The sequence below is a fragment of the Pongo abelii genome, chromosome 8, assembly GCF_028885655.2.
Source record: "Pongo abelii isolate AG06213 chromosome 8, NHGRI_mPonAbe1-v2.0_pri, whole genome shotgun sequence".
In the NCBI taxonomy this organism is placed as follows: domain Eukaryota; kingdom Metazoa; phylum Chordata; class Mammalia; order Primates; family Hominidae; genus Pongo; species Pongo abelii.
This window is the reverse complement of record NC_071993.2, coordinates 57,675,204-57,687,680: the sequence shown is the minus strand read 5'-3', so window position 1 is coordinate 57,687,680 and position 12,477 is coordinate 57,675,204. Positions and strand designations below refer to the sequence as shown.

General features: G+C 39.2%; 1 protein-coding gene across 3 annotated transcripts in view; it reads right to left on the bottom strand.

The window, feature by feature from the left end:
* WAPL (WAPL cohesin release factor) overlaps positions 1-12,477 on the bottom strand; it is an 86,489-nt gene that overhangs the window by 18,250 nt on the left and 55,762 nt on the right. For all 3 annotated transcript variants that reach the window (XM_002820733.6, XM_009245401.4, XM_002820734.6), the window contains exons 9-12: positions 10,232-10,459; positions 3,863-3,974; positions 3,079-3,176; positions 1,665-1,741 (exon numbers count right to left, since the gene is read on the bottom strand). In XM_002820733.6, coding sequence (XP_002820779.3) covers positions 1,665-1,741; positions 3,079-3,176; positions 3,863-3,974; positions 10,232-10,459 — 515 coding nt within the window. The remainder of the gene's footprint in view (positions 1-1,664; positions 1,742-3,078; positions 3,177-3,862; positions 3,975-10,231; positions 10,460-12,477) is intronic.

Below are 12,477 nucleotides of genomic sequence, written 5' to 3'. Positions count from 1 at the left end.
AAAAAAAAAAAAGAGAGAGAGTGCTAAATATATATAAAATAGGCCAGGCACGGTGGCTCACGTCTGTAATCTCAACACTTTGGGAGGCCAAGGCGGGTGGATCACCTGAGGTCAGGAGTTCAAGACCAGCCTGGTCAACATGGTGAAACCCCGTCTCTGCTAAAAATATAAAAATTAGCCGAGCGTGGTGGCGCACACCTGTTGTCCCAGCTATTCGGAAGGCTGAGGCAGGAGAATCATGTGAATCCAGAAGGCAGAGGCTGCAGTGAGCTGAGATCATGCCACTGTACTCCAGCCTGGGCTCAGAAAAAAAAATAAAATAAAATAAAGAAAAATAAAATATACAAATGCAAGACACAAAATGTACAAATCCAAGATTAAAAAAAGGAGATTTTAAAAACCTACAGATTAAGAAAATCTATTGAGACTAGAAATTTGAGACTACTGAAAATTAGAATATTGACTAAACATAAAATATCGAGCAACTAATAATGTGTGGCATGAAAATGGCACTGGGGTTATATTTTTTAAAAGAGTCCTTTTCTTCTAGGCATTATGTACTTAAGTATTTATGGATGAAATAATATCTGGATCTGTTTCAAATAATACAGGAGAGGGAATGGATGAGGTTACAGATGGAAACCAGACTGGCCATGATAATGTGTACATTACAGTTTATTACACTATTTATATTTGAATTCCTCCAAAATAAGAGGTTAAAAAAACAGATAAACTAGAGTAAGACTGCAATGGGCCTTTGATAAGGCTGACTTCAATAAGAAAGTTGTACATATATCCAAAGACAATAAGGAATCAGAGATTTGAGAAATTAAAATTATTTTTTCAAAGCAGCAATTTGGAGAAAGTTAACTCCATGTGGTATTGTTCTGGATAGGCTAAAGGCCAGAGAACTAGGGCAGATATCAAGAACTAGGACAGAGATATCAAGAAGAGGTTGCTGTAATAAGATGGAACCAGGACTGGAGACATACTTGGGAATTTTACCTGCACGGAGGTGACAGCATTAGCCTAATTGTGATGAAATGTGGGAAGAAATAAATGTGGAATGGAAGAAGCTACATACAGATATAGAAAAACAAGTCTAAATAAAGTGCAGAAGAAGAGGGCTAGAAAAGTCCATTTAAAACAAGAATGAGGAAAAATGCTTAGTATTTACTATATGCCAAGTACTGTTCTAGGCTTTGCATATTAACTAATTTAACTCATTAATATGTATCACAAATAAGATACAAAAGATACTTTAAAAATCATTTCAATTTTAAAAATTTTATACGTATTTTTAATATAAACATATTTTTAAATATCTACTATGTATATATTTCTTATAAACATACAAATTAACTCATTTTATTGTAATAAAAATCCTAGGTGGGTTAGCCACTATTATTATCCCCCTTGTAAAGAGCTTGATTTGTACATTACAAAAGTTATACAGCTGAAATTATCAAGCTGGAATCCACACCGTCATTTTGTGTCCAAAATCTGTACTCTTAAAACTTTTGTTACACAATGTGAACTGATTCATAGAACTTAACAGAGCATTTCATGGAGGAAGCTAACCCAAATTTCTTTCATTTATGGTCAATCCAAATGTTTAAAATAAGTAACAATGTTAGCTGTTAACTAATAAACAAAAAACTTACTTAGCTGATGAAACAATAAGTTGGGAATCTTTATATGCTATCAAGTAGCTTTGATTTTCAGGATTATGCACAGTTACCTAAAAGGGAAGAATATGAAATAATTGTGGCAATCCAAAACTTTCATTCATTCATATAACACCACATTCTGCCTGGTGCGTAAAAGATACAAAGATGAGGAAGAAACAGCCCTTGTTACCTAAGGGAATAATTTCAAAACCTACAGGTTCCAGATGTAAAATAAGAAAGCTAATGCTTTATGAAAAAATTAAGACATCACTGTTATAATTATTCATTCATAATTAACATATTCTACACTACATATTCACTGTAACGAATTGCCAAACACACTGAATGTCAGAATAGAGCAGTCCTCAACTTACAAATAACATAAAGTTCATAAGTAGATTCATTTAGAACACATTTTTACAAAGAAATATCTGTTATCTACTGTGCCCAAAGCACTCTAGAAGACACATGGAACATTACAATTTAATCTATGCCAGGAGCTTTTAATTTATACTACACTATTTTTAAAATAACCTGGTGAACAAACCTATGCATCCTGAAATTAGCTGGCAGTATAAATTCTAATCTACACGGAACTGGGTTAAGTCTTTCGTAAGAGTCAAAGAACAAAATATACTTGCTGCAGTTCAACAGTATCATTCTCCAAAGCCAAATATTATGACAGGCCATGCCTATAAACAATCTGACTCAAATAAAAGTCAAATAAACAAAATGCTAATAACAATTTAAAAATAAAACCTGATTGCATTTCACTATTGTTATCTACCAACAATGTAGTCAGGTAGAAATTCACATTAAGGAAAAAACAATAAAGATTGGAGGGGCCCAGCAAGGTGTAATGCCTGTAATCCCAACACTTTGGGAGGCTGAAGCCGGCAGACCACTCGAAACTAGGAGTTTGAGACCAGCCTCGCCAACATGGGGAAACCCCGACTCTACTAAAAATACAAAAATCAGTAGGGCATGATGGCACATGCCTATAATCCCAGCTACTCAAGAGGCTGAGGCATGAAATTGCTTGAACCCGGGAAGCAGAGGTTGCAGCGAGCTAAGATCATGTCACTGCACTCTAGCCTGGGTGACAGAGTGAGACTCTGGCTCAAAAAATAACAATAAAAATAATAAAATCTTTTAAAAAGATTGGCATATATAAACAAACAAGCCTAACATTTCATTTGCAGCAATAATACAGGTACTCTTAAAATATAAAACTACTCATTTAGCTTGTTTATTAACAACTGGTTGCTCAAAAAATGTACTGCTATTTCTATCTGGATTAACAGAAGTGAACCTCCAGGGGTATATAAAATATTTGGCAGTCTCTCTCTTACACACACAATCACAATTAAGACTGAATAATTTTTGCCAAATAGTCATCCATACTTACACTTTCTAAAACTCGTAAACATCTCTCTGCTCCCCATAGTGAGGCTACCAGTTTCTCTTCATCCTCATCTCTACTTAAATGATCCACACATTCTTTTACTAGGTGAAAAGAAACAAACATAAGTTAGTATTTATCATCAATACTTACCAATAGAATACTTTTAGCTAACATTAGAAGCCATCTGCACACATGCTATGAACATGCTGGAACCTCTCTGAACATTTTTTATTCTAGGTTTCATACTGTGAGATTTTGAAATGCATACTCTGTAATTATTTTGTTTCCATAATCCCCCAATATCAAAATGTTAATGGCCTCTTCTTTTTTTTTTTTTTTTTTTTTGAGACGGAGTTTTGCTCTTGTTGCCCAGGCTGGAGTGCAATGGCACAATCTGGGCTCACTGCAACCTCCACCTCCCACATTCAAGCAATTCTCCTGCCTCAGCCTCCCAAGCAGCTGGGATTACAAGCATGCACCACCACGCCTGGCTAGTTTTGTATTTTTAGTAGAGACGGGGTTTCTCCATGTTGGTCAGGCTGGTCTCCAACTCCCGACCTCAGGTGATCCACCCACCTTGGCCTCCCAAAGTGCTGGGATTACAGGCGTGAGCCACCGCGCCCGGCCGGCTTCTTCTTTAAATGTTAGAAATTTGCAGGATGCAACTAAAAAATAATAATAATAGACATTTCCAAACTGATACAATTATTTTTTGAAGTGTGTCAACGGAGTATTTTCTTCAGGCTTTGAATAATATATAAAAACATTCTAAATGTAAATATCATACCTTTATCTACAATATGATCCAGACCACCCAAAAGCCGGAGTTCTTCTTTAAACCAGTCTCCTGCTCGTTTAGAAGTAAGGGATAATAATGTCTCCATAGCTAAATGCCCAGTCTAAAAACCAGAAGCATCATTAATGAATATTAACTTTTAGCAATAACTCTAGAAATTGTTTCTTTACAAAAATTTACTGCATGCTACATGTAGTTTTTAACACTACTTTTATACATAAAATTGAACTAATTTTCAATTTTATCAGAATAGTCTACATTGAACAAAGTTTTTTAACCAGCTTTTCATAGAGAAAATGTGCTATTAGTCAATCATTTGTCAGTTTAATATTATACATATATAGAGGTACTCTTATTTCTACAGTATACAGGTCAAGTGTGGAACTGCTAAGTCAAAGGGTACATGTATTTTTTTAACTGTAAATCAATATTGGATTAATTTACCACAATGGATTTAACAAGTAACACTCTCAGGAGCAAAGTGTGGGAGTGCCAGTTGCCCTGAATCTTCAAAAGTACAAGTTGTCACTTAACATTTTTGTCTGAGGGTACAAAATGGTAACATACTGCTTTTGTTTGTATTTTTACAATGACAGTAACCTTGAACAGTTTTTCACACATTAATTATGTTTCTACTATGAGACTCCTGTACATTATTCTTTCCATATTTTCCTGCAAGACTGATTGTCTTTTCTTATTATTTGGTGTATTTTGTCTATTCTGCATACAAATCCTTTGTTCACTTCAGTGTTGCAGACTGACTAGTTTTAAAGGGCATACTGCGGGCTTAGCAGCTCAGATATTCATCATGTGGCCATGATGACAAAACTGTATACAAACAATGCTTTAGGACCACCACCAGAAGAGTACAAAAGCTAAGAGCCACACTCACAACCGGAGTAAAGTTTTTATTGCCCTTTATTTCACTTTGGCTGTTGTTTTTCTTTTTAAAGCAGAGAGCCACTTCCCAACAAAGAGCAATTTGGTTCCTGCTGTAATAAAGAACTTCAGCATAACAGAAGAAATGCTTTAACTAGCAAAGACTGACAAGATCTGGTTTTTCTCCCCTTCAAAAGATGAGAGTTTACATTAAGTCCTTCATGTCTATTTGAAAAATGCACATAAATTAGATATTTAGAAATACAAATAACATATATTACCAGTGAAAACCTTAGGATTGCACATTTAGAAGAGATCTAGAAGATTTTAATCTACTTCTTTTAAAAAAGTTGTTCTTGGCCAGGTGCGGTGGCTCACACCTGTAATCCCAGCACTTTGGGAGGCAGAGGCGGACTGATCACCTGAGGTCAGGAGATCAAGACCAGCCTGGCCAACATGGTAAAACTCCATCTCTACTAAAGATACAAAAATCAGCTGGGCGTGGTGGTGGGTGCCTGTAATTCCAGCTACTCGGGAGGCTGAGGCAGGAGGAATTGCTTGAACCCGGGAGGTGGAGGTTGCAGCGAGCCAAGATTTGTGCCACTGCACTCCAACCTGGGCTAGAGAGTGAGATCCCGTCTCAAAAAAAAAAAAAAAAGAGTTGTTCTCCAAGGTGACAAATATAGAACTAGAATCCAATACCACAAAAACAAATTCAATTGTGCCCGTTTTTCATTCCATCCCTTAAAGAGTAATTTAGATTGGTTCGTGTGTGTTAATTCATGAGTCATACAGGCAAAGCTGAAGCCTAATGAGGCATTCTTTGTTTAGAAGAAAGGTGATGGTAATTTGATATTAATAATAAAAACTCGAGCCTTTTTAGGAAGTTTTGTTTTTGTTTCTATTGGCATAAAAAGGATTCTTTGATATTTTAGGCTATATTCAGTATACTATAAGCTAGCATTTAAAAACAGCCTACTAATCAAGCATTTTATTTGAAAACTGGAATAGTACTCAGAATTAAAGCACAGCCGGCCAGGCGCGATGGCTCACGCCTGTAATCCCAGCACTTTGGGAGGCCGAGGTGGGTGGATCACGAGGTCAGGAGTTCGAGACCAGCCTGACCAACATGGTGAAACCCCATCTCTACTAAAAACACAAAAATTAGCCGGGTGTGTTGGCGGGCACCTGTAATCCCAAGCTACTCAGGAGGCTGAGACAGGAGAATCCCTTGAACCCGGGAGGCAGAGGTTGCAGTGAGCTGAGATCGTGCCATTGCACTCCAGCCTGGGCCATAGAGCAAGACTCCGTCTCAAAAAAAAAGAATTAAAGCACAGCCAAATCACTAATCAGAAAATAAGAGGAACAGGCTGCAAGGTGGCTCACATCTGTAATCCTAGCACTTTGGGAGGCTGAGACACAAGGATCACTTGAACCCAGGAAGCGGAGGTTGCAGTGAGCTGAGATCGTGCTGCTGCACTCCAGCCAGGTTGACAGAGCCAGAGAGTTTCAAGGCAGTGGGGGGGACCCCCAAGGCAGGTCCTTCAGGAGGTATTCCAAGACAAGACATTGTTATCAAGGGAGATGACACCTCCATGCCTGTTTTACTGCCCCTAAAACCTTCCAATGGGACAAGATGTGGAGGTGGAAGACAGTCATATTGATAATGTTGACCCTGTGTGGACCTTGGTTAACGTGTGTGTGTCGCCTTCATTTTTAACAGAAAAAGTTTTAAAAGTTAAAGAATAATAATTTTAAAAGCAGAAAAAAGCTCACAGAATATTTGTGTAGAGCTATACAATTTGTGTTTTAAGCTAAGTGTTACTAAAAAAGAGTCAACAGTTAAACTTGGGGAGCCAGAGTGTATGGTGTTTATCAAGTCTACAGTAGTGTGCAATCATGTCCTAGGCCTTCACATACACTCATCACTCACTCACTGACTTACACAGAGCAACTTCCAGTCCTGCAAGCTCTACTCATGGTAAGTGTCCATATAGGTGTATCTTTTTAAATCTTTTATACCATATTTTTACTGTACCTTTTTTATGTTTAGATGCACTAATTTTACCACCATTGTGTTCCAACTGCCTTCAGTGTTCAATACAGTAATATGCTATACAGGTTTGCACCCTAAAAGCAACAGGCTGTACCACATAGTCTAGATGTGTGGTAGGTTATAACTTCTAGGTCTGTGTAAGTACACTCTGATGTTCACACAGCAACAAAATCACCTAACGATGCATTTTTAGAGCACATCTGTCATGAAGCAAAGCATGACTATATTACTATTTTAAATTATCTTTTCATGGCACATCAGCAATACCAATATATTCAAGAAATTAAGCAACTAGTAACAAAACTAACGTGTAAAGGATATTCATTGTACAAAACAACACAGTAAATCTACTGTACAATTTAAAACAAAAATATTCAAGAATAGCTAACATTAGTGGGGAAAAAGAGGAATCCTAAAATTGACAACTGTGCTCTGGCTTAATCATATGAGTAAACTATTTAATAAAGTGTAGGAAAGTTTTTATTCTGGTATTTATCATCCTAATAAATTCAACAAAACATAAGACAAATTCAATTATCAAGTTTATCATGTTATTTAACAGCATACCTGAAATGAATCTAAATGTTGAATATAGAAGACCAAAAAATAAAGTCATATTCATCCAACTATGCAGGCAAATAAAAATTATAGGCTCAAATTTATTCTTTTATAGCATGAAAAAATCAGCAGACATTGTAAAAATATAGAAGTAAATAAAAATTACAAATGTTTTAGACAGGCGCAGTGGCTCATGTCTGTAATCCCAGAAAGGCCGAGGAGGGCAGATCACCTGAGTTCAGGAGTTTGAGACCAGCTTGGCCAACATAGCAAAACCCCGTCTCTACTAAAAATACAAGAAAATTAGCTGGGCGTGACGGCACACGCCTGTAATCCCAGCTATTCAAGAGGCTGACGCACGAGAATCACTTGAACCTGGGAGGTAGAGGCTGCAGTGAGCCGAGATCACACCACTGCACTCCAGCCTGGGTGACAGGGGCAAGACTTCGTCTCAAAAAAAACAAACAAACAAAAAAAAGTTTTACATGTAGTATACAGACGATATGATGACATGGAGGATCACTGATTTGCCATCTGGGCACAATACCTCTCTCCACAATCTTATAAAGTGAAAAGTACTGAATACATGTCAGTTTTGTATCTTACCATTTAAAGTTAAATTGCTCTCCCATCCTCCACCGTAACCAGAATCTATTACCACCTCTACCTTAATTAAAATAGAGAACAGAGCAAGAGCCTAAGTCACATCTGGCTAGCACAAAGCATCCTATAAATTTCTGTGGCACATGCTGCAGTCTTCAGTTAAGTAGGTGTGGAGACACTGGCTTTTGTTTTTTTTTCTTTTTTTTGTTTGTTTTTTTTTTTGGAGACGTAGTCTTGCTCTGTTGCCCAGGATGGAGTGCAGTGGCACCAGTATCGGCTCACTGAAACCTCCACCTCGCCTCCTAGGTTCCAGGTTCAGGCGATTCTTGTGTCTCAGACTCCCAAGTAGCTGGGAATACAGGCACCCACCACCACGCACAGCTAATTTTTGTATTTTTAGTGGAGACGGGGTTTCACCATATTGGCCAGACTGGTCTCAAACTCCTGGTCTCAGGTGATCCACCCACCTTGGACTCCCAAAGTGCTGGGATTACAGGCGCAAGCCACACTGCCCAGCCTGGCTTCTGATTAATTAACATCTGTTCTGGGAAAGCCTCTAAAATTTCCAGTTTACCCATTGATCCTTGTGTAAAATCAGGTACTTACTGTATATCCTGCCCTTACATCAAACAACCTTGATGTACTTCAATAGCCCTACACATCCATTCTGAATTATGCTTTCCATATAGCATAAAAACCCCGGATGTGGGGTGTAATGGCACGGGGATCCCGAGACACAGATACAGCTTTTGTTCGTAAATCCCTATTAAATGTTTCTTTCTAAAAAACTGGATTTATCAGACTCTTTGGCCTCTCAGCTTCCTTGGACTTTCGGGGTACGTTTGCATGGACTTGTCCACTGTGAACCAGTAGACAATAATAAATGTTTATATAGTTTTGATATTGGAAATGTCTGAAAACCAGGTTATTATAAACACTTATTTTTTTTTTTTCAAAACCACAGGCCAATTATCTTCTACTGACCTAGAAGTGGATGGAATCACCAATATGTGAATGGAACATATTGATTCTACAGGTAAAAAGCAAAAATGGAATAGCCATCTCACACATGGGGCATTGTGATGAGCATTAACAGCAGCTACTGGCCATGACTGTACTACAAGGAACACCACCACAGGGGAGGCGAGGTGCCTAGGAATCTTCCTTGTGGTGTCTTCAGGGTTCTTCAAGTCCCATGAAGCAGTTAGACACCCTGAGGTACTCTGGGATAAACAGATGCTTGCTCACTGTAAAGGCAGTTGTGGCAGGGGTGGTGGCTCACGCCTGTAATCCCAACACTTTGAGAGGCTGAAGGAAGATCGCTTGAGCCCAGGAGTTCAAAACCAGCCTGGGCGACATGGCAAAAACCCCATCTCTACTAAAAATACAAAAGTTAGCCAGATATGGTGGCATACACCTGTAGTCCCAGCTACTCGGGGGACTGAGGTGGGAGGATCACTTGAGCCCAGGGGTTTGAGGCTGCAGTGAGCTATGACTGCACCACTGCACTCCAGCCTGGGCAACAGAGCAAGACCCTATCTCAAAAAACAATAATTATTACTATTATAATAAAATAAAAATTAAAAAAGAAAATGGCAGATGTAAATCCTCTGAAATGTTTATTCCTGAAATCCATTGAGAATAAGAATTCAAATTCCTAATAGCCTAAATGTAGTTTCTACCCTTTATTTTTTTTTTTTTTTAAGACGATCTCACTCTGTCACCCAGGCTGGAGTGCAGGGGCACAACCTCGGCTCACTGTACCCTCAAACTCCCCGAGCTCAGGATATTTCTCCGACCTAAGCCTCCTGACTAGCTGGGACTACAGGTGCACACCACCATATCTGGCTAATTTTTTTGTATTTTCTGCAGAGCTGGGGTTTCACCATGTCACCCAAGCCGGACCCAAACTCCCAGGTTCAAGCAATCCACCTGACTCGGCCTCTCAAAATGCTGGTATTATAGGCATGAGCCACTGTGCCCAGCCCCTTTTTTTCTTAAAAAATAAAGAGAAAAGGATTAGGCAAAATGCAACAGAAAATGTGCAACTATTTACTGGGCAAAAAGCCTAAATACAGATAAACTAGTTTAGGAAGTTCAGGCAAGGAATGAAATTACACTCAGATCTAAACCTAAGAAATTTGCCAAACTGTAAACCAAGGTTAGAATTAAAATAATTTGCCCACAGTCACACAGCTACTGCAACTAACCAAAGACTTTCTGAAAGTAATTCTCATCTTAGAAGGAAGGAAGAAGGAACCCACCGTTATATTTTCTAGATCAAGATGCTTGTTGTGTACAGTTTCACAGAGCCTTCGGATTTTTTCTTTAATTTTGTTCATGTCTTTTTCATTCAGTAGCTTGGCTGACGAAGCATCTTGTTCCAGTTCCAAAAGTCGAATCATTAGATCTAAGCTAGCTCTATCAAGATCCATGTTCAAACGATCTCTACTCAGTATATACATGAGGGCAGCTGTACAGAGGGACAGATTCTTCAACAGGCCAAAAAAAGAAAAGAAAAAAAAGTTCATGTAAGCAACTCCTGACATCTCAAGAAATAAGACTGTTAATTACTTTTGTTTACAAGTTAAAATGCTTAAAACTTATATTACTAACCATGTTGGAAACTTCAAAAACGTTTGATTCAGCGGTCCCAATAAAAATATTCTTTTTTTTTTTTTTTTTTTGAGATGGAGTCTTACTCTGTCGCCCAGGCTGGAGTGCAGTGGCGCAATCTCGGCTCACTGCAGCTTCCACCTCCCGGGTTCAAGTGATTCTCCTGCCTCAGCCTCCCGAGTAGCTGGGACTACAGGTGTGTGCCACCACGCCCAGCTTATTTTTTGTGTTTTTTTAGTAGAGACGGGGTTTCACGGTGTTAGCCAGGATGGTCTCGATGTCCTGACCTCGTGATCCACCCACCTCGGCCTCCCAAAATGCTGGGATAACAGGTGTGAGCCACCACGCCCGGCCCCCCTCTAAAAATATTCTGAAGAAACATGTTTAAAAAGTAAAAGCTGTTGCTTAAAATTTACCTTTCAATGGATCCTCCATACATGAATGCCTCATAGCTGTAAGAATATATGCTGAATTACATATTTCTTTGGCTATACTATGCTAAGAGTTTATAAAACATTTTTACAGATATGTGTGTGTGAGTATATATATACAAAGCTTATTATGATATACCTCATTTTTTTTCTTTTTGAGACAGGGTTTCACTTTGTCATCCAGGCTGGACTGCAGTGGCACCATATCAGCTCACTGTAGCCTTGACTGTCTGGACTCAAGCAATCCTCCCCACCTCAGCCTCCCAAGTAGCTGGGACAACCGGCAGGCGCCACCATGATTTTTTGTGGATGGGGTTTCACCATGTTGCCGAGGCTGGTCCTGAACACCTGAGGCCAAATGATCCACCCACCTTGGCCTCTCAAAATGCTAAGATTACAGGCGTGAGCCACCACGCCCAGCCTATTCTTTATGATATAGCAGACAGTCATATTTCAGTTTAAAATCAATAATTTAAATAATAATTTTAAATCTATATCATACCCTTAACACATTTTTTCCCCTGGAAAACACAGCTGTGTTTACATCTGCATATAAACCCAGGATGCCGAAATATACATATTTGGATTTCTTTAAAATAAACCAATCGCCAGGCATGGTGGCTCACACCTGTAATCCCAGCACTTTGGGAGGCCGAGGTGGGCAGATCACCTGAGGTAAGGTAATAGATGGTGAAACCCCATCTCTATTAAAAATACAAAAAAATTAGGCTGGGCGCAGTGGTTCACATCTGTAATCCCAGCACTTTGGGAGGCTGAGGCAGGTGGATCACCTAAGGTCGGGAGTTTGAGACCAGCCTGGCCAACATGATGAAACCCCGTCTCTACTAAAAATACAAAAAAATTAGCTGGGCATGGTGACGCATCTCTGTAATCCCAGCTACTCAGGAAGCTGAGGCAGGACAATCGCTTGAACCCGGGAGGCGGAGGCTGCAGTGAGCCAAGATTGTGTCACTGCACTCCAGCCTGGGCGACAGAGCAAAACTGTCTCAAAATAAATAAAATAAAATACAAAAATTAGCCTTGGTGTAGTGGCAGGAGCCTGTAGTCCCAGTTACTTGGGAGGGTGAGTTGTGAGGATCGCTTAAAAAAATAAAATAAAATAAAACAATCAAGTCTGGTTGAACCAAATAATTTTTTAAATCATTAATAAAATGTCTCAAAATCACTCAGATCAGGTAGTTAAAGTACCACATTCTACTTTTGTTTTGTTTCGTTTTTTTTTTTTTTTGAGAGGGAGTCTCGCTCTGTCGCCCAGGCTGGAGTGCAGTGGCACCATCTCAGATCACTGCACCCTCCGCCTCCCAGGTTCCAGCAATTCTTGTGCCTCAGCCTCCTGAGTAACTGGGATTACAGGCACGCACCACCACGCCCGGGTAATTTTTTGCATTTTTAGTAGAGATGGGGTTTCACCATGTTGCCCAGGCTGGTCTCGAACGCCTAAG